A 27986-nucleotide genomic window follows, 5' to 3' on the forward strand; every position below is an offset into this window, starting at 1 on the left:
GTTTGTGTTTGTATTTTATTGAGGATGTGAGTAGATATTCAGATGCAGACAGCTGCCTTTATCCTCTGAACTGGGCAGCTTCTGGAATCCCTTTTAAAATATCAAGCGCTAAGTAACATTCTTTCTTTCCTAGGAACGCTGGAAACTTTGCTGTTACAAGGGCATTGTCAAGGTTACTCAGATTCTGTTACAAGACAGATCTGTCTTCTTGCATCTTTAAAGCTGTTACGTGTGCTGCCTCTTCTTTCTTAAGATCGAAACAGCCGCAAAGAAACGATTTTAAAAATACGTGTTGCCTTCCTTTTTCCTCATTTCGTGTTTACTTAAAAATGAAAAAGAAAACCCTGCTATTAAGCGCTCTGTTCATCCCCAGAAACATGTTGCCTTGAAAAAACACCTCTCGGTTTCTACCGCTAGGCCCCCACCTCTGCGTAAAGAAATAAATAAAACAGACACCTGGGGATTAGGGATGTTTTTGCTGCAATATTGGTAAGAAAACTGCAGCGAGCAGCAGCCAAGTCGGGTCTTGGAGAGGGTATTTGCACCAAAAAACTCAGGTCTGTCGGCCAATAAGAGGGAGCCTGCCAGGGGTCTGGGGTGGTCCCAAAGACTGAGGACCGAGGAGGCAGTGCTTTAGGCCGGGCAGCGCGAGGAAGCGGTGACCCGCTGTCCCCGGTGTGGGCGCCTGTGTGTGTGCGCACGTGTGCGCGCCTTCCCCGGGGCCCCGGCGACCACCTGTCACTCACAGGGGTGGCCGGGCGGCGGCCGGCGGAGGCACTCCCCGCGGGGCATCCGAGCCGCCGCCGTGGAGACGCGGTAATCCCCTCCTCCGCCCCCGCCGGGCCCCCACAGCCGCCGCCGATTGGTCGCCCTTTGCTCCCTGACCCCCTGGCCGCCTCCGCGGCTGCCGCTTCCTGCTCGGGCGCCGCGCGGCGCTCCCGGCCGGGGCGGAGCTCGGGCGCTGGGCGCGCGCCGCCCTCGCCGCCAGCCGCGCCGGAGGAGGAGCCGCCGCGCCCTTCCCCTTCCTCCGCTCCTCCCCGGCCCGCGCCCGCCGCGGCCCCAGGCAGACTCGCGAGCAGCGGCCGCGGCCGGCGGCCGAGTCGGGAGGATGCGGCGGCGCTCGCGGATGCTGCTCTGCTTCGCCTTCCTGTGGGTGCTGGGCATCGCCTACTACATGTACTCGGGGGGCGGCTCCGCACTGGCCGCGGGCGCGGGCGGCGGCGCCGGCAGGAAGGTGAGTGGGGTGCCCGCCCGCGGCCCGGCCCCTGGAATCCCCGGCGCCCATGCGCCCGGGCCCCGCCGCCGAGGCCCCTCGCTCGGACGCACCGCCGGGTTTCCTGGTCCGTCCTGCCCATCTCCGCTCGGATCTCGGCTCTGGCCATCCGCCCCCGCCTTGGGCCTCGCGGCCGATCCCCTGGGGCGGGGGGCGCCGCCGGCCGCTCGGTGCTCTCCGGGCTCGGGAGGGGGCGACCCCGCGCAGCTCCCGGGGCTGGGGTCGCTGACGCCTCTAGTCGCCCCCTGTCCCCGCTCTCCACTCCTCTTAATTTGAGTGTCGTCCGGCTGCCGGGAGCCCAGTCTCCTGCGGTGAGAAGTTTGGGGGTGAGAGTACTGGGAAGCACAAAAGGGGGTGGGGGGAAGGGAGAGAGGCGGCTGCCTTTTCAACGTGTCACGTACCTTGCGAGAGAGGAGTCCAAGTTTCTTTTCAGCCCTTTGAAACCAGCCACTGCAGCCCCCCTACCTCCCCTCGTCGCCGCGCCGCGGGGAGGGGGCAGTTCTGGGTCTCGGCCCGCTTCCCCTGGGGGCGGGGGCGCAGCCAGCCCCGCGCCCGGCGGAACAGACCGCGCTGGCGGTGCAGGCGGAAGGCCCCCGGGCCCCGGGTTAGGCCGGCCGCCCACACCCCCGACCGTCCCCTCCCTGCCCGGGTGCTCGTCCTGACCGGCTCGGCCGGCCCTTCAGCGCAGCCCCCGGCGCTCGCCTTGCCCAGTCCCTCGCTCCTGTTCAGTGGGGTGGTCCCTCTGCTGAGTGTGTTCTAGACGGGTTCCCAGGGCCGAGGGGTTGGGCCGTGGGGACCGCGTGAGCCGCTCTGCACTGCCCGCCGCTCTAGGAAGGAAATGGAGCGCCTAGGGCGCCTGGCCTTGCGATCCTGCTGGGAGAGCGGGGCTCTGGGCGGTGCGCATGCCGCCAGCGGTGTTTGTCGTGTTTGGTAACTGCCAGGCTTTGAAAGTGACCCCCACACCGTGTAACCCCTATACTGTGACGTTTAGTGTCAGCGCAAATCCAGGAAATCCTGAGTTAATGAAGGTGGACCATGGGTTGAACTGGAACCAGAGAATGGCATCCTGGAACAAGCAAGACGCTAGAAAGTGGATGAAAAGACTTTAGCCCTAAAGTCAGTCCATAAATGTCAACGCTGAGGTCTGGCTACTTAAGAGGTTTCCTTCCGTCCGTCCTTCTTTCCTTCATTCTCAGCTGAAGGTATTAGATGGAGACAGGTGTCTTATTTGATTCATGGTAAATTTCTTAGGCTATATCTAGAGGGGCATAAAGGAAAAGTCTTCTCATGTACAGAATTGGCCTCGCTTGTTTCTGAGCTGACAGGTTCTCTTAGCCCTATCTTTTCCCTGTTTTAATCCAAGGAACTGTTTCAGGCCCATGGGGCTTGTTCATCCTTGGATGGTAAAGAGCGGTGCACCCAGGGCACGCAGTGCAGCCCTTTGAAAACTGTGGTCATATGAAACTGGAATTATTTCAAAAGCTTTGCTTCCCAGCAAACCGTGCTTTCGCAGGACCATGTAGCCTGGTGTGCTGGTGAGACCTGGCAAAGCTTCCTGCCTTTGATGTGAAAGAAAACCAAATACACAAGCCATGCTTTGTGATCCCCTTTCCTGGGTCTGCAGCTCTCATTAGCACATGCGATTGGAAATAGCACAGGGTTGCATTAGCGTCTGGAGGGGCTGACTTCTCCCTGGTGGGCTTCAGCTGCTGGATGGGTTTTGAAGGGTCTTCAGTTGATCCTTAAAAAAAAAAAAAAAAAAGTAATGCTCCTAGAACTCCTTGTGGCCGGGTGACAGTAGGAAGGTTCAGAGACCACATAGAAAAAAGTGTGGGAAATGAACAATTGTACATGGATTGGTGATTTTGGGATTCTATTCTTTTTGTCAATGAACCATAAAATTTAATCCTAGCCGTTAGAATGGTTTGGCAGTTCGTCAGTTGAAGAAGAGTTGTGTACATGCAATAGCTTTTGAAATTCGAGAAGACTCATTAACATGGCTTGGACCCTTGTATTAAAGAGAACACCCTAAAACCATTTCTGGAGGAGTCAATAAAACCTGTGTCCTGAATTTCTTAGTCTAGAATATAAAACTGCATGGTCTTTTCTCCCTCCTGAGTTGTTTCCATGGATTCAGAGACTAGAAAGTCTCTTCAAATTTAGTTCATCCTTGCGATAAAAGGAAATGTATAGATTTTCTGGCTTGTAAAGTATAAGCATAAAAATGCTAAGGTAGTATGTGTATATAGGCAGAACTTAAATACTAGCTATAGTTTTTTAGGTGTAAGTGGACTTATATTTCTTCTCTCATCTTGTACCATTCAAGTCAAGGCTCTAATTCCACATTTAGTCAATTTCTCTTCACCTTGACATTTCCCACAGGGTACCAGGCTTCAGTATTAGGCTTTGGGGTATTGTCTGTCTGATGGGAGCCTGACTAGAGTTTCTGCTGCTTCAGCGCCCAGCCCAGGCTTGTCACTGTGTGCCCTGCCTGTTGAATAACTCCTCTGAGGACGGTTATTCTCCATCTGGTGAAACGCAGAGAACCCACTCACCTCACAATGCAGGTTTAATCGACTCAATAGAAGCAGAGACTGCGCTAATCAGGACTCAATGCTGAAGTTCAGGTTGTATGGTCAATACAACCTGACCATATGCACAAACCTGACCTTTGTGCACAATGTTGCTTAAAATTATATTTTATTTACTTTTGCATAGAGCCTTCCCTCCCCTATGTTTCTCTCTTTCCCCCAAATTGATGATTTGCACTTCAAGGATGCCTCGCCTTTGAGCACCTTAAATACTTTAAAATTTTAATCATGTTAAGCCTCCTCTGGGCCTTGGTATCTTGGCATGATGGAGCTGCAGAGAAAGAAAGGGATTTCTGTTGAAATGAACGTGCCTCTGGGTGAAGTGTGGCTCTTTTGGTTGGAGAGGGAAGGGTTTTCTAGTGTGTGAAGAACGGTCTCCTGAGAGAGAGAGTGTGTAGCCCAGGACCCATTGTATGTGCCCCCGCACCCTTGGGAGGCAGGGAAGGCATTCTCGTAGGGCCTGAGCGGGGCCTGTCCTTCTGGTCACTTCCCCTTGCCCTTCTTCCGTGAGCAGGTGCTGCAGTCCCTGCCCTGGGTCCCAAGCTGGGTGCCTTTGGGTCAGGTATGGAGGGGCTTTCTAGGAGAGGGGTTGATCTCTTCTTAAGAGTACTGAGGGGCCTCACGTGGCTGGAGTGGGTACGTTTGTAGGGGAATATGAGAATGTACAATGGAAAGAGTTTGGGACTAAATCATAAAGGGCCTTGAATGCCAAGCTGGGCTGACTTGTTGGTCATAGTTTGATTGTCCATAGGGAACCACTGGTGTTTTGTGAGCCGGGCGGTAGACATTTAAGGAGAATGGCACGGATCCATTTATTGGCACTGAGATGAGACTAGCTTTCTACCTCTTTCTGCTTAGTGACCTTTACTAATTTCCTAAGCCTCTCTGACCTTCAGTTTCCTCATCTTTAGAATAGGGATAGTTCTTGTAGCTAAAGACTAGATGCCATTAGTAGGTGTTGGCAAATAGTAGGTGCTGAGTAGATGGTGTCCAGAGTGGGGTGCGGGGAGGGACGAAGCCTAGAATCTTCTTGAAAATATATTGAACTAGGAAAATATATTGAACTGTCATCTTCTTGTTCTTTAGAAGTGTTTTTCTTTTTTTTTTTTAAGTCCTTCATCCATCTCTCCCAGGTTGATTTGGTTGGTTCATTTGGGCCAGTACCGTGACCCTGAGTGACATCAAAGACTACTTTTTGCGAAGTGGTCTGGGCAACATGCCACCTGTGGTGTCAGAGTGGGGCTGCTGGCTGTGGGAAGCCACCAGGAGAGTGGGTGCAGGACATATCCTTCTTTGGTGGTTGTTTAAACCAGTGGGGTGCCGCTGATCGTGACCCTAAGTGGGCTTCCTGCGGTGAGGAGGCCGGTCCCTCTGACAAGCAGGCTCTAGGCGCCCCACTCACCCTCCTCCTGCAGGCTTGCTTCTCCTGGCAGCAGGGGAGGTGGCTGTCATCACCCACACGTGGGAGGTGAGGCGGGTCACAGTGGCTGCCGCATGCTTTCATGGACATCCGCAGATCTGTGAGCATGTCCATGAGGGGCTGAGGAGGGGGCCCGGGCCACACCCTACCAGCCAGTCAGTTAAATTCCACTTGAAAGGAGGATTTGAAGTTGAGATCGGGCATGCAGGAGTTGGGGAAAGCCACTGTACAGTCAGGGAATCTGACAAATGGCAAATCTGACAAAGTTTCTCTAGGGAAACTTTTTTCTAAAGAAAATATAAGTGTCACTCCTCTGGAGCACCTTGGGGCTCATACATGACAGGAGCAGGCTGTGACCGATGGCAAGAGCTGAGGGACTCTTTCCCCAGCCCTCTGGTGAGAGTGAGACAGAGCCCGCCGTCCCCAACATGGAGCAGGCTCACTTGCCTGGGCTCCATCCTGCCTCTGGGGTGGGCTCGGGGCGCCTGGGGAGTTGTTAGTGTTCTGTGGGGGCTTCAGGCCCCTTTTGAATCTCCCATCCCAACTGCTGGTGAGAGGTGGGTCTCCTGTTTGGATCAGGGGAAGAGGTATTTGAGAGGAGGTCAGAAAAACAGTTGGGGTGGGGCAAGGGGAGACATATATATAATTATGTATATGAAACTATATATTGTTTATAATTATGTGATTTTATACACACACACACACAATTTATTGCTGCCATTCATGTTTCTGAGATCTCTAGGGAGAGAGAAGTCACTTTGGGAAGATGCTGATTTCAAGACAGGCAGCGCCCTGCTGCCTGAACCTCTAGCAAATCCAGTGGCACGTGGCTTAGTGGAGGGAGGTGGTAGGCTGCCTGGGGCAGAGACCAGGCTCTCACAGTATTGACTGCCGGGTTCTGGTCAAGATCCTGAGCAGAAGGCAAGGTGTTCCTGGGAGAAATCTGTGAAGTCTCCTAGTGGCCCAGCAGAAATCATGGGGTGAGGAAATAGCCCAAACTGGCCAAGCCCACGCGCCCTGTTTATTCTTCCTCTTTCGTCCCCATGAGCCCTGTCCTGTGAGCTGGATGGGTGTCGGACATGACCATGTGTGACATGTGTGACATGACCATGTCACACAGCTCACGATGGTGGGAGCCTTCCACGTGGATGTTAGATGAACGCCCCTCTTTGGGGACCCTCTGCGCCTCCCCCCCTCCCTGCTCTCCCCTGGGGACCCCTGCTCCCTGACCCGCCCCTGCTGCAGGGCCTCGGGACCCTCGCCACGGCTGTCCTTAGGTAGCTGAGCGTGGCTCCTGGAGAGACGCTGCATCCCTCAGAGCAGGTGCTGGCCCGGCCTCACTGTCCTGACCTGCAGGGCGGCCTCCCCTCGAGGAAGCCTGTGATGCCAGGTTGCTGCCAGGGATGCCTGTCCCACCACCGTGGCCTTGGACCCTCGCCACCACGCCGCCTTATGGTGTGGTTCCTTCGGGAGGACCTCCCGGCGCTGCTCCAGACGCTGCCTGGGTGGGACCCGGCACAGGCCCAGTGTGGTGAGGAGCCCTCCTCCGTGGGGAGAGTTATGTCGAGCGTGTTGGTGCCAGCCTCCTACAGACACTGCTGCCCTCCAAGGAGAGTTGACCTTGTTTTCCTAACAGATGTGAGCATGCGCTGACCTTTGGCCACACACTTGACCTGAAGGATGAACCCCCAGTGTGGAGGTTCTAGTGAAACTTGTCCAGTTTACCTGTTCAGTCAGGAGAGCCTCTCCCACAGGCTTAAAGAGCCAAGTCCTTCTCTGAGGAGCTCCGCCCTGAGGAGCACCGCCTTCTCCACCTCCCGAGCCCAGGCTTCTGCTCGCATCTGCCTCCTACAGGGCAGACCGAGGCCCTGGGCGTTTCTGTATTTAGTCATGACCAGTATTATAGGCCCAGGAAGAGAGTGTCGTTTTGTACAGATTGGGTTTCTTAGCATGCCAGGACGAAGATGGCAGTGATTCAGTGTGGCTGGATTTGAAAAAAACAAAACTGTCGTCGCATAGAATCTCCCTCCTGGCCTCACATTCAAATAGCTTTCCTCGGCTCTGGGAGTCCTGCGCCCCCGCGCCCACTCTTAGAGGCGCACCTGGTCAGTTGTGACTCAGCCTGCCCTTGGTCTGCCCACCTGGCCTCCCAGCCCCGCCGCTGACTGCCTGGTCCTGTCTAGTGACTCTCTGGGAGGAGGCTTGGCCTGGGCACCAGGGAGAGAGTTGTTGAATTCCCAGAGCCCAAACCAGGACCAGCATTTTGGCAGGGACGGGGGTGCTTGGGGGCAGTGGTCACTCTAGAGCAGGGCCCCTCAGCCTTGACACAGTTGGCATTTTGAACCAGATAACGTTTGCTGGGGGCAGGGGGCTGGCCTGTGCACTGTCGATGTTTAGCAGCTTCTGCTGGATGCTAGTGGAACCACCCTTCTCAGCTGTCACCATGTCTACAGGCCTTGCCAGGCATCCCAGGGGACAGGCTCGCCCTCACCTAAGAAGCACTGCTGTGGTCAGCATGAACTTGACTTCTTTTTTCTCCCTGCGGGATGGGGCCCTCGCTTTCCAGGCTTCCCATGTTCCTTCCATGCGCTGCCAGTGCCCAGATCCTCTGATGGTGGTGGGGTGTTCCTGGAAGGTGCTCTAGAGAGGATGCACCCACAGGAATACTCCACGGGAGGTCATTCCGTTTAGCTCCTTTCTCCATCCTTACCATTTGCTGTGTGAAATGTTTCCCGTGTTCCTGTCCTCAGGCCTCTGTCTGTCCGTGTTTCCCGTGTTCTTGTCCTCAGGCCTCTGTCTGTCCTGAAGTCTGCTTCCTGCTGGCAGGAACAGACATGAAAACAGGCTGTGGGCCCTTTCATCGATTCTTCTGATGAGTACTACTTGAGACTTGCTGTGTGCCAGGCACTCCTTGGTATTTGGGTTATAACAGTGAGTAGAACGAAAACATAATCTCAACCCCTGGGGAACTTTCACCCTGGGGGCAGCGGGAACAAACACGGTGATAGGTAGTGAAAAGACGCAGTGTGAGAAGGGGCTGAGTGCAGAGGAGAGAGAGGGGCCCTGGAGGGGTCAGGAGTCAGGGAGGGCCAGGTTACAGTAAAGAGAGACTGGAAATAGAACTGCCATATGACCCAGCAATCCCACTGCTGGGCGTACACACTGAGGAAACCAGAATTGAAAGAGATACGTGCACCCCAATGTTCATCACAGCACTGTTTATAGTAGCCAGGACATGGAAGCAACCTAGATGCCCATCAGCAGACAAATGGATAAGAAAGCTGTGATACATATACACAATGGAATATTACTCAGACATTGAAAAGAATACATTTGAATCAGTTCTAATGAGGTGGATGAAACTGGAGCCTATTATACAGAGTGAAGTAAGCCGGAAAGAAAACCACCAATACGGTATACTAACACGTATATATGGAATTTAGAAAGATGTTAACAATAACCCTATATGTGAGACAGCAAAAGAGACGTAGATGTCTAGAACAGTCTTTTGGACTCTGTGGGAGAGGGCGAGGGTGGGATGATATGGGAGAATGGCAGTGAAACATGTTTATTATCATATGTGAAATGAGTCGCCAGCCCAGGTTGGATGCATGAGACAAGTGCTCAGGGCTGGTGCACTGGGAAGACCCAGAGGGATGGGATGGGGAGGGAGGCGGGAGGGGGGTTCAGGATGGGGAACACATGTACACCCATGGGGAATTCATGTTAATGTATGGCAAAACCACTACAATATTGTAAAGTAACTAGCCTCCAATTAAAATAAATAAATTTATATTAAAAAAAAGAGAGAGAGAGAAGGGCTGGTGCCTGCGAGGTGCAGGTTGAGCAGGTTTGAGCCAAGACCCAGAGCAGGGGCAACTCCAGCTTCAGAGTGTCTGACCTGTTGGGTATGCTCTCTATGCCTTGATTTCCTTTGCTAAATATTGAGCCTGTTTTCTTTCTGGGAATCTGTTGCCTCTGGTCTGTCAGTGGTGGAGTTTCCTCTATCAAGTTTACTTCTTTTTTAAAAAACTTATTTATTTTTAGTTGAAGGATAATTGCTTTATGCGTTGGTTTCTACCAAGCATCAACATGAATCATCCTTAGCATTGTTCACCCATGTCCCCTCCTGCTTGAACATCCCTCCACCTCTCTCCCCATCACAGCCCTCTAGGTGGTTAGGGAGCGGGTTTGAGTTTCCTGAGGCATACAGCGAATCCCCATCGGCTGTCTATTTTACATATGGTAGTGTGTGTTTCCAGGTTACTCTGTCCATACCTCCCACCCTCTCCTTCTCCCCCCAGCTGTGCTCACAAGTCTGTTCTGCATGTCTGTGTCTCCACTGCTGCTCTGCAAGTATCAGTACCATCTTTCTAGGTTCCATGTATATGTGTTAGTATTTGATAATTGTTTTTCTCTTTCTCCGGCCTTTCATTCTTGTTCCTCAAGGAGTCCCGGGTGAGGAGTGTTCTGGTTAACAGAACGCATGTTCCCGGTTCGCCCCCTCCCGCCCCGGGCTGGGGACCACATTAGGTGCTGCAGGTTAATGTGTTGCTTGACTCTGGTCTGTGCTGAGGCAACAGCCTTCGTGGTGTGATTTCTGAGCTGGTCTCTGCAGGGCTGGCTGACCTGGTGATCACTGCTCCCCGTCCACTGTCAGGCTCAGCACTCCGTCACACGGCGCATTTGTGGAGTGCTCTCCACACGCATCACCGTTTAACGAGAAGTCCTGCCGGTGCCTGTGCCCCTGCTCCTGCACGAAGATCCCACGGGGGTATTGTCTCTGTGAGTGGCTGTGGGTCGGGAGGCTTGTGGTTTTCTCATCTGCAGGAAATAGGAGGTTAGGGGCCTGCCTGGTCCCCGGGTTTTGGAGAGGTTGTTCTTGGCAATGGGGTTGTGTTGAAGCACTGTGATCTGTGATATTTGTAGGAAATAAAGTGGACATGTGATTTCATTGCCTGCAGCTCCTTTAGGGAGTCCTCAAGCAAGAGCATCAGCCGCTTTTCCTGGTAGTTACTGGCATTCATGAGGGGTCTGTAGATGCCTTGTTGGGGTGTGTGCCATGCTGCCAGCGTGTTTCTGGATAAAAAACCAGAACGTGGACGTGGCTGCAGAGGAAAGGTCATTGTAAAGACTTCTGACTCAGGAGCCACCATTCAAGATTTCTTCATCTCTGCCTCAGAGGCTCGTCCAGAAAGGAAGCCTGTCTCCTCCTGAAGGGTGCTGCTCCAGAAGAGGGACACACTTCAGATGAGTCACCCAGTGGGAACTTTAGGAGTAAAGGCCTGTGTTTTAGTGACACCTGTAAATGAACGCTGACTCCTGTGTGCAAAGATGTGTGACCATCCTGGATGCTGAGCCGGTTGGCCTGGCGTGGGAGGCCTTGGAGTCATTGCCCTGGTCCTTCCTACCTCAGGGGCTGCCCCACTGACCTAGATTGTGAGCTCTGGCTCTGTGACCTTCAAGGCTTGCCCCCTTTCTCCATTCCCTCCTCCCACTCTCCCACTCCCATTTCCCTGCACAGTCAGTGATGCACCTGTTTTCCTTCCTGTCTCACTTCTGGTGACTACTGATGTGTCCCTGTGTCTGGAGTATACCATTTTTTTGTCAAATCTAAGATGCTCTTATTTGTAAAACCATTATCTTATGTACCACTAGGAAAGAAAAAGCAATTTCCTTTGAACTGTGACATGGTGGTTTCTTATCAGTTAACATTTTTATTTTCTACTTATTTAAAGAGCTCTTTTAGACTTAATTAGACATCGATTTTTCCTATTATCACTCTTGTGCCTAGATAATAAGGAAAATATATGTGAAATACGTCTTCCAGTGTCTGCGTTTTGCCTCAGAGATGTTTGTGTCTGTTCATCTGAGACCAGAGTCTTCTTCCTCTGTACCTGTAAGCTCTGGTGGATGCAGTGTTTCCTGAGGGCCCTGGGCTCTCACCATCGCTTGGCATCGTGTAGAGCTGGCCGACTTGTGACTCTCCTGGGAATTTTGCCTAACTTCCCAGTTCACCCTCCACTTCTCTCCCACTTGATTTTGTGTCTGGAGATTACATTGCTTTAATATTGCTTCTGGAAGTTTCTTCCAAGGCACTGACCTGCATCCTGCAGACTCTGCTGTGGGTGGGTCTTGTGTCTGAGGCAGTGCCGGTCATGGTGGTGTGTTACGGCGCAGGCCATGATCGTTCTTAGCTACAGGAACTATCCCCATTCTGAAGATGAGGAAACTGAGGGCCAGAGAGGTTTGGTGCATTAGTAAAGGTCACTAAGCAGAAAGAGGTAGACAGCTGTAGCGGTAGACAGAAGATGCTGATCACTGTGAGGTCCACCTCAATCTCATCTCAGACCGTGGAAATAAAGTGCATCTAAGAAGTCATGATTAGAGCCTTCCTTTTTCTCGCATGTCCATTACCTTCTTCTATGAGATCCCAGCTCCAGGCCCTGACTGTAATTAGGGGAAGTGGTAGCCTCATCAAAACGTGTGCATCTCCATCTGTTCACTTCCAGTCCCCAGAATCCTTGTAAACTGAGGGACTTCATGCTTTTTACTTTTTGAGAGGTGCACAGTTGATGAGCACCTTCGAAAGGTTTTTGAGCGTTTCTGGCTGCAAGGTACCCTGCTGAGCGCTGGGGTTGTAGACGTGAACATGGTGTTCTGCCACCCTTAAGAAGTTCACAATTGCTCACCAAAATAACTAGAGAAGGACCTGAGAAACAATAATTAGGGGTCAGTTGAATAGGGACTGGATAGTAGATGAAATTTAAGGCACCATTATTTTATTTAGTGGCAGTAATGGCCCTGTTCATTGGAAGGACAGATGCTGAAGCTGAAACTCCAATACTCATTGGAAAAGACCCTGATGCTGGGAGGGATTGGGGGCAGGAGGAGAAGGGGATGACAGAGGATGAGATGGCTGGATGGCATCACCAACTCGATGGACATGTGTTTGAGTAAACTCCGGGAGTTGGTGATGGATGGGGGGCCTGGCATGCTGCAATTCATGGGGTCGCAAAGAGTCGGACACGACTGAGCGACTGAACTGAACTCAACTGAACTGAATGGCCTTGTGGTTATGTTTTTTGAAAATCCTTACCTTTTATAGATATAAACTGAAGTATTTATGGACACAGTGACACCACCTCTGTTGGAAGACTGTGAGGGAACAAGATTGACTGAGTGTGCTCTTGAATGACTGATGGGCACCTGGGGTTCATAATTCTACTTTATTTTTGCCTACTTAGAAAATTTTATTTAAAAAGTTTAAAAATTGTATAGGTGTATGTAACTTAAGTTAGCAAACCAGCAGAAAACTAGTATTTTTAAAATAAAAAGCAAATTAAGACTTTGTAATACAGTCAGTGAAAGGTTTCTACTCCGTTTCCAGTAGCTGTGTGGGGTGTGTGTGTGTGGGGGGGTGGGTAGCTTCCCCTCCACAGCAGTCAGTGCTCATATACCAGCTGAATGTGCTGCCATTCAGCCCAGTTCTGACACTGTCCCCCTGGAAATGCATCAGGTCCTATAGGCAAGGCTGCAGTCCTTCAGACTCCCAGTCCCCACACTCCCCTCCTTCAGATGCCAACTGCAAGCCCAGATTGTCACCTGTGTTTCTGACCAACATGCTATAAATCAGAGGTTCCCAGGAACCCCTTCTTGGGTTCAGTTAATTGGCTGGAGTAGAAAACCCATTTATGTACTTCCCTGGTGGCTCAGACAGTAAAGCGTCTGCCTACAATGTGGGAGACCCAGGTTCAAACCCTGGGTCGGGAAGATCTCCTGGAGAAGGAAATGGCAACCCACTCCAGTATTCTTGCCTGGAAAATCCCATGGATGGAGGAGCCTGGTAGGCTACAGTCAATGGGGTCACAAAGAGTTGGACACGACTGAGCGACTTCACTTTGACTTCACTGAACTGTTACAAACGATGTTCAAGGATACAAGTTGAGTCAGGTGAGGAGACACGGAGCAGCAGCCGTAAGGTCCCAAGGAACGTGCTTCTCCTGGTGCTTGGGACCCAGCCTGCTGGCACATGGACATGTTCCGGTTCCCCGGCCTGGAAGCTCTGCAGGCTCCGTCCTCTTGGGTTTCTGGAGGCTTCGCTCCATAGACACTGTTGATCAAGTCATTGGCCGTTGGGGATTGAGTCAGACTTAGTCCCTCTCCCTCGAGGAAGTCACGGGATGGGGCTGAAGCTTGCACCCCTCTATTCATGGTTGGTGCCCCTGCAACCAGCCCCCATGTGCAGGCACTTCCAAAGGCCTCCTCACTGACATCAGCCCAGCAGTGGTGGAAAGGAGCTCATTGTGGGAACAGGACACCCATTTCACCTTGTGGATCAGAGGACAAGAGCCCCAGCGGAACAAAAGATGCTTCTGTGGCTCTTACTGCTCAGGAAGCCCCAAGGGTTTGGGGAGCTGTGAGACAGATATAAGGCCAAAGACAAAATATACATGAGAAATATATTTTGGTCATCTGAATGACCAAAATATATTTCTCATAAATTACAACATCATAGTCAGTTAAAACGTACATAAGCCTCTATATCTTTCTGTAATTTAGGAATATCCAGTGATGATTCTTTTTAAAAGGATGCTTCAGAGGTCGCCTAAGATCCTGAATTGTCACCTGCATCACCGGGAAACTATTCTTATGCTTGGTAGTGTTTCTTCTCTAAGAATTACCTAAATTCTCTGGAAATTGCTACTTTTTGTGAACCTTTTGATGGTAGAGTAGCAATTTAGGTAGTTTGGGAGAGTGCTTACTTTCGGCCAGATTGCTCAGTGGCCCAGAGACACTGTCGCTCAGCAGCGTCTGGCGTGGATGTCTTATTACCCTGCCGACTCCTCCTTGTGCGGCAGGCACCCCGAGGGCAGAGCACATGCCTGTGTGCTCACTTATCACAAGCGGTGTGCCTGCTGTCACATGCGATCCATTTGAGCTGTGGTTGGTTTGGGAAGCCACGGTGGGAGACCTTTAATACATACATAGTAGTCCTTTTTGTTTCCCCCACAGGATATGATTGTGAAAGCCTCATACATTGTACTTGTATATGAGAGATTTTTGACAAATATATGATGCTGCGTATTTTCTGTGAAGTGTAATTCCTGGTGCTGCACATTTGTATCAGAGCTGTGGCCGAGAAGCCTGAAGCGTTTTGAGCCTCGGCTCATCAGTCTTCCCTGCCTGCCTGCTTGCACGCCTCCTGCCCTCACACCGGCAGTGTTCTGCGGATCCCAAGGTTATTAACTTGCCCCGCCAGTCATGACGTAGCACGGCTGGGGCTGAAATGTTAACATTCCCAAAGCTGCCCAAGATTTGGCTCTAGGGACGGTCGGCGGCAGCCGTGCTGGTCTCAGAACCGCAGTCCTGAGTCTCCAGTAGGTTACAAATGGCAGGTTTGTGTCTCACGCCAGAGCTGCCGCTACAGCCCGGAAGGCTGGCGATCACTCCTTGGCCTTCACATTGCAAAGTGCTGCTGTCAGGAGCCAGCCCAGGCCGTTCTTGGGTGGTCTGAGCTCCGGGCCTAAGGCTGGGCATCAGGAACAAGGCATAGCTTGGCCGTCCAGACCTCACGGACAAGCCTGCGGAGGCAGGAGAGGCCCCATGAGGCGTCCCTGTGCAGAGGCTGTTGAGGCTTGTCTTCCGTCTGCGCTTGCTGACTTACGAGGCCCCCCATCAGTCTGCGTCAAGAAGCTGTTACTTGGGTCTCTCTTGTTTTCCAAAGAAGCGGAATGTAGGTAGAGTATCCCCTCCATGGGCATGACTCTGACTTGGCATGTAAGTGTTTATACTTAAGATAGCGTTTTCAGCTTAAAGAGTTTTTCTGCCTCACTAGTGGGGAATGCATGGTGGCATATTGCCCCAGAGGAATTTTCTGATTCCTGTTGGCCTGACACTCCTTTCCACTATCCCAGGGGTGTTTGGAAGCCAAGCTTTCCTAGTCCTGGGAGAGTTTAGCTGAGGCTTCTGCAGGGAGGGGGGCTGCTGAGTGTGGGGGTCTGGACTGCCTGTGGGATGAATCTGGTGGCCCAGGCCCCCATGTGCTGGGGTGGAGGGGGTGGCTCTGCCCACTTGGCTGGCCGAGTTCCTGTGCCAGTATCCAGGTCTCTGTGGGCAGCTGGGAAGCTCGACACAGCTACACGGGGCAGTTGGAGAGCATCCAGCTCATCCTGCCTCAGGCCAGGGGTTGGGGCGGAGTCTGCAGGGAAGAGCCCAGGGCGATGCTGCCATCAAGCTCTGGGCTGGGTGGGTGGCTGACCTGAGCTGTAATGCTGGGAGGGCCCACAGGATGTGTTGCCCAGGGGCCACTGCCTGGGTTTGAATTCTGGCTTCTCTAGTTGGTTCTGTAAACTCAGGCAAGATACTCAGCCCCTCTGTACCTTGATTCCCGCATGTACCATCTCTCGTTTTTCAGTTAGAGCGGGCCCTGGTAGCCACATCCTAAATGTGGATGTAAAGTCTCGTGGTGTCAGGGCAGGAGGGGCTCTTGCCCTTGTCTGGCTGGGCCATCCTCTGGTTGGCATTGCCAGCCCCAGGCATCTGCCCACTGCACCAGGCTACCCCCCGCCCCCCCCCACACACACTGTGTTTAAGCCAAGAGCCTCCTTTTCAGGAAGCACCTCCACCTGCATGGACCTTGTCTAGGGCCTTCTCCCTGGAAGGGAGGTGAGGACGGGGGTCTGCAGTCTTGCCCCTCTAGTGAGGAAACAGCTCCGGCAAGGGTTGCTGATGTCTGCTAGAGGGAGAGGCAGGAAGCTGTGGCCAGAGCATTCCCGTCCCTCCCCCACCAGGACACTGTTTCCCAATTTTATCCCTTAGTCTCACGTCTTTGAAAACTATACAAGGATGTGGTTTTTAACTACGTGACTGTATAATTAGTTTTTGAAAACTCTTAATTGGCAATTGTTTTTTTCTATATCTTGAGCTGTTATTATGTGAATACAGCGTGTTATTTGAAAACTTTCCCACGAGGCTTTAATTAGTAAACATTCCTGTCCTTTCATTAGTCCAGTTTCTGACTTGCTTTGGAGACTGTAGGTTAGTGACAGGCGGTGACGAGTCGGTAATCTCAGCAGAGCACCCCTGTGAGGGCAGGACTAGTTCTGTCGACTAGAACAGTGTTCGAGTGGTTTCTCTGATGCCTCTAATTAAGGTAACTTAGAACTAGACTGCAGATTAATAGATACGCTGTGTGATGATTTCAAGACGAATAATCCACCTGGAATCGTGAACTCCGGTTTTGGTGATCGAAGGAGGCTGGCTGTGATGTCAGACCTGGGTTCAAATCCTGCTGTGACTGCCTGTTACCCGTGCTGTGTTTGTCTGTGGGGAGGGACCTGATGGAAATTAGTGAGTTGGTGGGGACAGTGCTGGTGCAGATTAATGAGGGTTCCTTTAATTTCACTGGCACGGGTACTCTTCTTTTTCAGAGATGCTTCGGGGGCCACTCTGGACTCCTCTGAGGGGCAGGGGCCTTGCTGGGAGCAGACACCCCCAGGGGGAGGGTAACTTCATGGTGTGAATTGGTGTGACTAGGAGATGAATCAGGGAGGAACCCCCGGAAAGGCGCTCTCTGCCCTCTGTGTTCTGTCTCCCTCTCTTGGGCCTGTGGAATCGCTGAGGACCTGGCATGCTTCATTTTTGCTCAAGTTGAAGTTTTGATGCTGAGTGGGGCCAGAAATGTCACATTTGGATTACATTTTAAGATAGATATTGTAATTGGCCAAAGTGTATTATACGTTCCCAGGGGCACCAAGAGCAAAGCAGACCTACTGGATTAATGGGCGTGATGGAGGAGCTGATGGGATGGTCATTTCATGGGTGTCTGGCTTTAAGTCCTGCCTTCTCAGTCCACAGACGTTCTGGCGGCCCGCTGCTCCCGAGGCCTCGGAGCTGGCCATCTCTGTGGGGTCCCCTTGCTCCATGCCCCAGCCCCTTGCGCGAGCTGGGGGACGGTCTGGCTCTGATACCTTCTGTATTTCCTGTGTTACTCAATTATTCCAGGAAGGGAATGTCAGAGCTGTAAGAAGGAAGGTGTAGCTTCAGGTCTGTACATGTAGAAACAGTGGACGAAACCTAGAAACCTAGCCATTGCCCAGGCTGGCAGCCAGGAAAGCACATACACAAATCATGCACATTTAAAGTGCTAATTAGGGAGCCAGGATGGGGGAGCCAGCAGCCAGGCTAAGAGGTGACTAAAGATCACTTGCAACCCTCTGATGCTTGCAGCACATTAAAATGTTTTGAGATTTAAAATCCCATTTTAAGACACTGGTCTTTCCTTGAAAAAGCTGTCTCAGCTGTTAAATGACACCCAGAGAACATAGACGAAGGTGGTCGGCATTCAGCATGTGGCTTCTTCTGAGTGATGGCTGGGGGCGGGCTGCGTGTTTGCGTGGTGTCTCTGGGTGACTGGGAGCAGCTACAACTGCGTGTGCCTGAAGATCCCCGTGGCCTCTCTCAGCCTCCCGCTGTGCAGGGCCCCGCCGCCCCATCCTCTGATCTGTTTGTGACAGAGGGAAGCAGTGCCTGAGACAAAGAGGGAGAGGAGCCGGAGCCGGGGGTGGGCCTCGTCTCTGTCCGACCAGCCCTTGCCACGCGTGTGGAGTGGAGGGTCTGTATCTCCGGACCTTACAGCCCCTCGCCATCCCGTGTCCCTCACCAGGTGCCGCTGTTGACACCATAACTCCCCAGCCAGCTTGCACACCTGCATCCAGTAGACCAGTGGCCACCAAACTTTCTGACACCAGGGACCAGTTTCATGGGAGGCAGCTTTCCCACAGACCAGGGGATGCTGCCGTGGGGAGCAGCTGTGAGCATGGGGGGAGCTTCTCTCATGTGCCCACCGCTGTGTGGCTCAATTCCTCACAGACCAGGGCCAGTGCTGCCCTGTGTCCTGGGCTCTGAGGACGCCTGTGGTAGCCTGAGCATCCCGAGGGCCAGCACCTGCTCAGCTCCTCCCCTTCCAGCCCTCCTTCCTTACAGAGATTCATCAGTGGCCTTGGTGCACCAGTCCAAGAGAGGCCACAGGGAGTGAGGGGAACGTGCATTCTGGGTGGGACTGGGGTTGGGGGCCACCAAGGCAGTATTGGATAACTCTACAGGGAGCTCCACAGAAGCTCGTCAGAAAGGACTGAGAGGGCACATTTGAGGGAGAACTAACATCTAGAAGGGTATGCTGGAAGACTGTCTAGGCATGGAGCACGTCATGTGCAAAGGTCCTGGGGCCAGATGAATTTGATGTGCTTGTACAGTGTAAAGAAAAAGGGTCAGCAAATGGAAGTATGGTGGACAAGGGCCCCACAAGGTCAGAGAGTGCTCAGGGCGTGGTTGCATTCTGGGATTTATCTGTGCCTGTCACCATATTCCCTGCATGTGACGTGGCACCCAGCGCACTGTAGGGGCTGTGGTTGGTATTTTGTCAGCCTTAAGATGAGATGGAGACCTGTGGGGGCCTGGTGATGACAAGGGCCTTGAGCTCGGGCTCAGGGAAGGGTCTGTGTGAGGTAGCCTGGCCCCTGTTTCCCTCTCCCTGGACTTTGCTTCTTCTAGGTGACCCAGCCTGGGGTTAGCAAGTCACTGTGCCACTTCCATGCAAGTGAAAGCTTGCTCTTTGGTAGCATCTGTTGAAACGCATGATGCGACCTGTGAAGGGTTTGAAGTTGGCCTCCTAAGTTCAGGGAGGAGCTTGGGGGCCCCAGATATGTGCTGAGTGACTGATGAGGTTTGTCCACCTTTGTGGGTTGTAGAGAACCAGTCATAGGATTTATTCTAGGGCTTGGTGTTCTGAGGATGTGATAGAAGACAAGATTATGTCCTCAATTCTTTGGGGAATTTGGAGGCACTGATGACATCTGGAGTCATTGGAACAGGAATTCAGTGAGAGTGGATACGTATCACTGCCCTGCATTCAGCAGTGGTTATTCTTAGTGCATTGGTTGGGGTGGGGGGCGTGGAAGGCACAAATCAAGGGGAAGGTAGGGAGGGCAGCAGAGGAGGCATAGGAGGGGGAAGACTTTCTGCAGCAGGACAACTTGCCCGAGGGACATTGGACTTTCTGTCTCTTACATTTTTGGGGGGTTTTCTTATTGGTCAGGGAGGACAAAGAGTTGTGAAATGGGCAGGTTTCTTTGTGTGCTAAGAGATTTATTTTCCTTTCACCCTTGTTCCTCCTCCTTCGTTTCACCCCTGCACAGAGCAGACTTTGGCAGAAATGAAGACTCAGTTGCAGCCTGGCTCCCTGGGCAGGATCTCTAGGAGTGGTTCGTAACTTGTCATTAGTAAAGGCTGTTCGGCACACAGCTGTCTCCCCAGCTAAGTGTCTGCTCTGCAGTGCCTGGTGGAGTGGAGCCTGGTTCCCTGGATCCTGTCTCAGCCCTCCTTCCTGCTCTGTCTGCACACAGGGGTCTTTGCAAGGCTCTGTCACCTCATCTGTGAGGTGGAGACAGAAGGCTTTCGGGGCTGTTACAAGCGTTGGATGAGGCATTGCTTCTCAGGCCCTTATTAAGCCTGTGCCCATCAGTAGAAAGTGCTCTGTACATTGTGTGGGGGGTGGATGTGCGTGTGTGTGTGCGCCTGCACCTTAACTCAGCTGCTGGAAAGTCACTGTGTGTCTGCAGCCACGCAGACATAGGCTTGTGCACACACACGCCTGCACACACACGTAGACATGTGCATGCATCTTTCCTTCTTCCTGGCCAAAGAAGGTGTACCTGGCACACTTCATTAGAAATATGACGTTGTTTCGTGGAGCTCAGCGCGTTTCCTTCCATCTCAGGAGCAAGGTGTTTCACCGTGAAGGTGCTGGCGGAGGTGGAGGTGGGGTCACAGCTGGGCCCAGCTTGCGTGCTCTTCTTTGACGTGCTGAGCCCTGAGCAGGCCGCTTTGAACCCAGCACACCCTGCCCTGGGGAGCAGGGGCCTGCTGGCTGGAGCATGCTTAGTGTTCATATTTTAGGAACTGTCTCATCTCATGAACAATCCTAACACTGAATCTCACAAATGAAGTATCCGCAGGGTGAAGGGGTTTGCTTGTACATTGCACTTGACTTGCTGCATTAAAAGGAAATCTCAAGGATTGTTGTTTACAATAAAAGTAATGATCAGCATATATGGCAATGACTTGTTTGGAGCTTAAAGGAAATGCAACCTCCTTCCTGGACTGAATGAATGTCAGGAGTGGCCTGAGGTTTTCAGTAGTCGAGCAGTCTTGGATTTTATTTTCCTATGTTAGTTTAATCTGGGTGGGGTTGTTTTCTCTTCACTGTTGTTTTGAGGGAGGAGGTGTGATCCTGTGTGAGAGGGTCAGTGACCATGTGGATATAATTCTCAAGGAAAACTCTGATCAAGTGCCAGCTGATCGAAAGCATCAGGAACTTTTTCATGATTAGAGGACACAGATTGTCAGCTGTCCAGGGGAAATGAACAAAGCCGTTGCTTCCAGTCTGCTGTGGAATTGGTGGGTGATGCTCAGAGCCCTGCACAACACCCTGTCTGCTCCCCCAGAGCCCTGCATGTGCCCATTTGAGTGAGGGCAGAGGCTATCCAGCAGGGACCCTTGCCCAGGAGCCGAGACCCTCGGGGATTATCAGGTGGTGCAGGCTGGGACACAGGAGTTGGGGGGTGCCCTTGCTTCTGAGGTTCCTGGACGTAGGCTGATTCCTCTGTTGGGGAATAAAAATAATAAAAGCATAGTTTACAGATGCTGGAAGTGGGTTCTCCAGGGGGAAGTTGATGTTTTGTGTCTGTTTGCCCTACTTCTGTACAATTATGTGTATCTAACACATTTATAGAAACATTTGAGGCTTATATGATTATTTTCTTCAAAAGCCCTGGTCAGTTTTTCAGTGTTTAAAGAGAGGCCATTGAGCTATTTCAGGTAGAACTTTGACAGAGAATCACCCTGGGTCTCAGGGTTTCATAGGTTTGGAAACTCAATGTTACTAGTTCACCTAGGAGGTTATCCATCAAAGTCTGGGTTTTCCATAAACCAGAGCTGTAAACTGTTGGTAAATAAGGACAGCAATTCATGAATTACTAATGGAGCCGAGCCTGGGTGAGAAGGAGCATGTGTTGGGTGACAACTGTGTTCTCGTAGGTGAGCTTCCCTCCCTCTGTGGAAGTTGGAGGAATCGGCCTTCACCCTTCTGGGGATATTTCTGTGCATGGAATCAATACGTTTTCCCTAGGGTGCTGAAGAGATTCATTTTTCAAAAAACTCAGTGTGCAGTGTATTAGACTGTTGTCTCAGCTCCAAGTCCTTGTAGACTCCGCTCTGTGCCACCAGAGCGAGGACTCTGCACAGCACATTTGTGCCCTGGGGGAGGCGTGGTCCAGGGCGCAGCAGAATGGGCGGCAGAGAAGGGGCTTGGTCCTTCCTGTGGCTCCCTGCTCCAGAGCAGCCCCACGAACCCATCTCTGTTTCTGCTGCCATGGAGACTGTGGTGTGTCCCTTCCCAGCGTGGACAGAAACCGCCTCACTGCTCCCCACCCATCCTAGACTCCCATCACCAGCTGAGCAGCCCGCCTGCTCAGGGGTGGCCTCAGGCCCCCTCCTCGTGAGTGTGTCAGGCTCACTAATTCCGCTTCTTCCCCGGCTCCCTCCACCCCAGGGCGGTGGCTGCTTTCTGCACTTGCCACCTGACTGATGCCTTAGTGTCTTTGTGCCATGTCAGTTACCTGGTCAACCACCGGATAAAGCCTCTATTTAAAAGCTTGTCCATTGTCTGAATTCTAGAAATTGGATCCTGACTGTTGCACCTGACTTTCTTCTCAACATTCTTCAGTAATCAGTCAGCAGAACTGTTTCCCCCCAAGATGTATTTTGCTGAATTATATCATAGCCTATTTTACAGCCCTTGGGTTTTCTGCTTCAGTTTCTCGGTGAATCTGCGACACTGTCTTCTCATCAGCTACATTTGTAAATCATCGCCAGCTAGAGTGAGCGATTTCCTAGAAAGATTGCCACAGATGGCTCGTGTCATTCATTCTGTTGGTTCTCTTTGGCTTTATTTTGGGAGGGTGACATTTTACAACCTTACCTCCAAATTCTTTGTCCATTACACAACAGCTCTGAAATTTCCTTCCACTTTTAGATGATGGCTGTTGTGTACTTAAGCTATGTATGCTTTTGAAAAGATTCGAAGCAGCTTATGTGAAAGTCTATCATGTGTAAACAGGTTTGTTGAAGAGTTTAAGAACGTCAGGCCATATGATGGGGGAGGGGGAGGGCAGGGAGAAGAAGGAGAAGAGGATGAAGAAGAAGTGTGAAGGGTGCCAGCTCCGAGTTTCATCCCCCAGCAAGTCCTGGGGGTGTTCCATCTGTGTGAAGCTGCCCTTCGGTGTAACCCTGTGTAATCCCAGTGGGGCTTGGGGCTTGTCAGTCGTCCCCCCGACAGCAGAGCTCCAGCCCCAGAGAACTGCCAAGCAGAGCTCCATTGCGCTTGCTTCTCAGCAGATCTGAGTCTTGGTAGCCGAAGCAAATGGAAACCATGGTGGGTTGCCTAGCTCTCATTTTCTAATGAAGTGTTTCTTGTGAAAAATTGACATGTTCTTAGCACACAGACTTGATAAGACTCTCATAAACTTCAAAAGACTCAAAGACTTCAAATCTCAAAGACTTTCCAATGAGAACTGACTGCTTGGGAAAGACTCTGATGCTGGGAAAGATTGAAGGTGGGAGGAGAAGGGGACGACAGGGGATGAGATGGTTGGATGACATCACTGACTCGATGGACATGAGTAATCTTCGGGAGTTGGTGATGGACAGGGAAGCCTGGCATGCTGCAGTCCATGGGATTGCAAAGAGTCAGACACGACTGAGCGACTGAACTGAACTGAGACTTCAAAGATCATTGAGCATCATAATGGATAGTGTCCGTTGTGGGAAAAATTGTCAAATACTAGATGCTGGGATGCAGATGTGGCCTTTTATTTAGATCGGTTGCTGAAGCGGACGTGGGAGCCCCAGATTGTCACCATGTGAAGGCATGTCTGAGCAGAGGACGCGGGGCCCCGTCCGTGGCCAGACCCGCAGCTCTGACCTGCGCAAGGGTGTGTGGGCTGCGTCCCTCAGCCTCCAGTCACCTCACTCAGCAGGGACAGCGTGATGTGTCACTAAGACGTCACGCTTTTGAGAAGTGGGTTTGAATCTGCCGTGCACCATTCTCTGGCCATGTGAGGTACTTAAACTGTCTAACCTTAGCTTCTCCACTTATTAAATGGGAGCAGTCGCAGCCTTAGTGTACTTAGGGTGGAATACCTGTGCTTCCCTCAGAACATTAGAGAGTTTGGCTTAAAGGAGTTTATATGGTGAACTAAAGCTATCAGGAGAGGAGCAGTCAGAGCCAGGCAGCTTAGGGAGGGGAGATGAGAGGGGGCTGTGAGGCTGACCCTGAGCGTGGGTCGGTGTCTGGCTCTTGTTCCCACGGGTCTCACAGGGTGCTGCTTCCCCCTTTACAGATAGGAGAGGCTGAGACACACACAGCCCGCCCTGCATCCGGTGTGTTGGCGTCCATCGGCCTTCTGGAGGTGTCCTTGCCCAGTGGCCTTGGGGGTGTGACCCCAGGCTGGCGCGGCCCTGCCCTGAGAGGCCTGGCAGCTGCCCTTCACTCTCCTTGGAGCTGAGCTGCTGGGCTGTGAGAGGTCTGGGTCACTCGGCTAGAGAAGGGAGCCTTGGAGCTGCCGGGGGAAGGCAGGCTGTGGTGGGGGAGGCTGGGCAAGAAGGGCCTGCGCCCGCCAGGTGCCCCCCTGGAGGCCCGAGAGGCACTGGTCCACTGCTGTGTTAGCCACTGGCTTCTTGCAGGAAGGTAGCTGGCATGGCCACGTGTTGGAAGGTCTGTGCCTTAGGGCCTCGTGTCTCTGAGCTGAGCCCGCTCCTACCCAGCTTGCTGTCCATCTAAGAAGACTGCATCCCAGTCTGCATGTGTGGTGTCTTCTCGTTCTAGAAAATAGCGCTGTTGCTAAGTCGTGTCTGATTCTTCTGTGTCCCCGTGGACTCCCACCAGGCTCCTCTGTTCATGGATTTTCCCACTGAGTGGGTTGCCATTTCCTTCTCTAGGGGGTCTCCTCCCGACCAGGGATTGAACCTGTGTCTCCTGCGTTGCAGGCAGATTCTTTACCGCTCAGCCACTGGGGAAGCCCCTAGGATGTGCCAAGTTAGGTTGATCCATGGCAGAAAATTTTTCCTTTTAAGAGGATTTTAATTACTGAACCAAACGTGTTAAAGATGTACTATGTGTGATAATTATGACTAAAGAACTCCTGTTCATTGCAGATCAGTCATTTGCTTAAGTGATTTCTATGTGATGTTTGTTAATATGCGAATCTTGTCACTGGAGGTAATGGCCGCTTATTGCCCAGGGCAGAAGGGGGCACCCAGGCCTCTAGTCCTCTCCCTCCCTCCCTCCTCTTGCCAGGACCTCTTTAATGTTTCTGCATTTGACCCTTAGCTTACTTGAATTTTTTTTCCATTAGGCAAATTAGTCCCTATTAATTCCCAGTTAACTCCGTTTTTCTAGCCCCGGGGGTGCCTGGTTGAGAACTGCTGTCCATGCTGAGTCTCCTTAATACCCTTTCATTTATTTCTTCTCAAAGACAGAATCGATTTGGTCTGAAGTATGTGCAGTCACAGAATCAAAGAGACTTGAAACCTCGAAGGCATCTTTTCTTTTGGGGTTTAATTCACGCAGAGGTCCTCCAATTCAGTAAAGACGTTCCTTTAGCAACAGATGGTAAACAGATTCCGCAGAATGAGTAATTCCTTCATTTCTGTCTGAATGGTTTGTTTAGAAGCAAACAAAATGATTCCCTCTTCCTATTAAACTTGTGAGAACATCAGAATCATACTAAGTTACTGTCCAAAACTGTGGCTGGGAACAGGGAAGGAAAGGAATAAAAAATGAAAGGGCTTGTCTGGCATTTCACAACTCAGACCCAGGGTCACGGAAGACTGTATACACCAAACTCTTAATTTAATGAACCATTAATCCAAATTGTTAAAACACTGTGTATTTTACTTGGTAGATACAATTTTTCATCATATTGACATTATCAGTTTTCAGTGAACCAAGTAGATTTCCTTACTTTTTATATTTTCTTTTAAAAATTATTTTTAAAGAATTTAAATTGTGGTAAAATATACTTAACATAAAATATTCCGTCTTAACTATTTTTAAGTGTTAAGTACATTCAGTGGCATTAAGTACATTCACATTGTCTTGCAACCATCACCACCATGCATCTCCAGAACTTCACCATTTTGTAAAACTGAAGCTCCGTCCCCTTTAAATACTAACTCCACCCCAACCTGGTCCCTGGCAACTACCCCTCTACTTTCTGTTTCTATGAATTTGACTATTAAAGGGACCTCGTATGAGTAGAATCATAGAATATTTGTCCTCTTGTGATCAATTTACTTCATTTAGCACAACATCTTCAAGGTTTGTCTGTGATGTAGTGTGTGTTATAATTTCCTTTTTAAGGCTGAATAATATTTCATTCACCATTCATCATCTATTGATAGACAGTTGTATTAACTCCACTTTCTGGCTGTCATGAATGTTGCTATTTCTTATATTTAACATGAAGATGAAACATAATTTAATCTATCCTTGATATCAGCAAAATGTAAAACATCTTTTAATAGTAGAGAGTAACATGTACCAAATATACATTGAATCATTAATACTTAACTGGTTGGCAGTTTAGGGCAACTTTTTCATTTCTGAGTCTTTAGGTTTGGCATCAATAAAATAGATAATGATACTAATTTGTCTTAGGTTTCAGGGATCAAAAATGAGTTAATATGTATGAGTGTATATTATAAAAAAGAGTATGTAATTCTTAGTAGTTAATACTAGAATAACTTCTGAATTTTCTTGTTTGCATTCTGGGAAGTAGATGTTTTTAGTAGAGATTTGGCATAACTTCATTCTTCTGGAAACTTTACACTCTTTTCAGCACAAACTTGAACTGTTGGGGTGATGCGCGGGGTTGGGGATTTGCAGGCGTATCTAGCTTCTCTGGAGTCAGTGTGCTCCCACAGAATCTGTGTCCCATTGGGAAAGGCCTTCTTTCTTCCCTGTCTCTTGGTCTGTCTGCTCCTTCCAGGTGTGGGGTCCCTGCCATGGGACAGCATCTCTTTAGACTGTGTGCACATGAATTGTGTAGCTTGTGGCTTTTCTGTGTCCATTTCAGGATATACTTACTAAGCACTGACTGGGTGCCAGGGATGGCCTGAGATGTAGCAGGAGGCATGGTGGTGAGGGGGACATTCACCCCAGAGATGGGTCTAGGTTGGGGGGGCAGCTGGAATGCTAACTGAGGTGGTGTCTACACCACCCGCCATACCCTGGCTTAGATGCTACCAGACTGTAGAATCACCCCCCTGGGGAGGAGAGGAGCCTGCGATTTTTTCTGACCGCATGCTTGCTTGCTTTCTTGGGAGAGCTGCACTCCTGATGCCTTGGATCTACCGGTGTGCATTGATGCTGGCTCTCCCACAGAGCACAGGCCGCCACCGTGTGCTGGGGAGTAGGGGCTGCTGTGGACGGCTGCAGGCTCGCACCCCTGACCTGCTCGCCCGACTCCTCATCCCCGTGAGCAGGCGGGTGCCCAGGCCGGCCGCGATCCCCAGGAGCGGAGCCGGGGTGGGAGGGGCTATGTGTCTGGGGCCCAGCAGGTGGGGGCCACTGTCCCTGCTTGTCTCAGGCAGTCAAGAGCCTAGTACGTTCATTGCTGTGAGTTTCTCAAGATCATTAACACTCCACTGTGTTTCTGGAGCATCCAGCGAGTCCACACAGCTCTGTTGCTGGGGCCACCTAGCATTTCTTTTCACCGTTAACCATCCTGTGAGGTATGGGTATTACTGATCTGATTCTGCAAATGAGCAGGTACAAATGCTGAATAAGTTCCCAGGGTCACATGTTCCTAAGTCAGAGAAGTGTAATTAAAAGGCCAGGAGGACTTTTCTCTGCTCTCCGAGCTCTGATGCCCAGGAGGTGCCAGCTGGAAGCAGACTGCGAGATTGCTTGGGGCTCAGCAGAGGGTGCGAGGCTGAATATTCTGGCCTTTGTTCCTGGAAGGAGACGTTTCCTCTCTAGTTGTGGTGGCTGTCAGGCAAGCTTCCCCAAGGTCCTGTCCCAGAACCCCCTGTTAGGCCCTGCAGATGGCTGTGTACATCCTGGCCTTTCCAGCCTGGTGCCTACAGGAGGGCAGTCTGGTTCCTGGGGTGATCCGCTTCTGTCCCTTCTCGGGTTTGAGGCAGCGGATTCCAAGGAGCTGCTTCACCCCTAGCATCGCTGAACCTGGAGTGCGTACTTAGCATTGTCCCTACCCCACCAGGCCCGCAGCACCTCACAGGCAGAGCCTGTGGTTTGTCTGTTGACACATCCCAGCTGCCCACATGGTCTTTGGAGAAGAGCAGGGGTTTTGCATCTTGTTTGTTCAATGAATGATTTAAAAAATGAAGGCTCAAGTCCTGGAAGTAGTTTTAAGTTGCTAAGATTCCAGACACTCCATCCCTCTATGCTAAATTCTAAGGTTTAGCTAATGTACCTCAAATGGTTCCACAGGACACCCAAGAAACGTCCTTGTTCTGCACCTACTGTGTGCCTCCTACTGACACACCTCCTCTAGCTATTCCTACAAATGCTAAGGCCACCCAGCATTTCTTGTCACCATTAACCATCCTGTGAGGTATA

At 51.3% G+C, this 27986-nt stretch overlaps 1 protein-coding gene across 1 annotated transcript in view; it reads left to right on the plus strand.

The window, feature by feature from the left end:
- Positions 1–1007: 1007 nt before the first annotated feature.
- GALNT2 (polypeptide N-acetylgalactosaminyltransferase 2) overlaps positions 1008–27986 on the plus strand; it is a 174735-nt gene continuing 147756 nt past the window's right edge. The window contains exon 1 of the mRNA XM_043926025.1: positions 1008–1234. Coding sequence (XP_043781960.1) covers positions 1109–1234 — 126 coding nt within the window. The 5' untranslated portion in view covers positions 1008–1108. The remainder of the gene's footprint in view (positions 1235–27986) is intronic.

Source organism: Cervus elaphus, chromosome 15 (genome assembly GCF_910594005.1).
Source record: "Cervus elaphus chromosome 15, mCerEla1.1, whole genome shotgun sequence".
Lineage (NCBI taxonomy): Eukaryota > Metazoa > Chordata > Mammalia > Artiodactyla > Cervidae > Cervus > Cervus elaphus.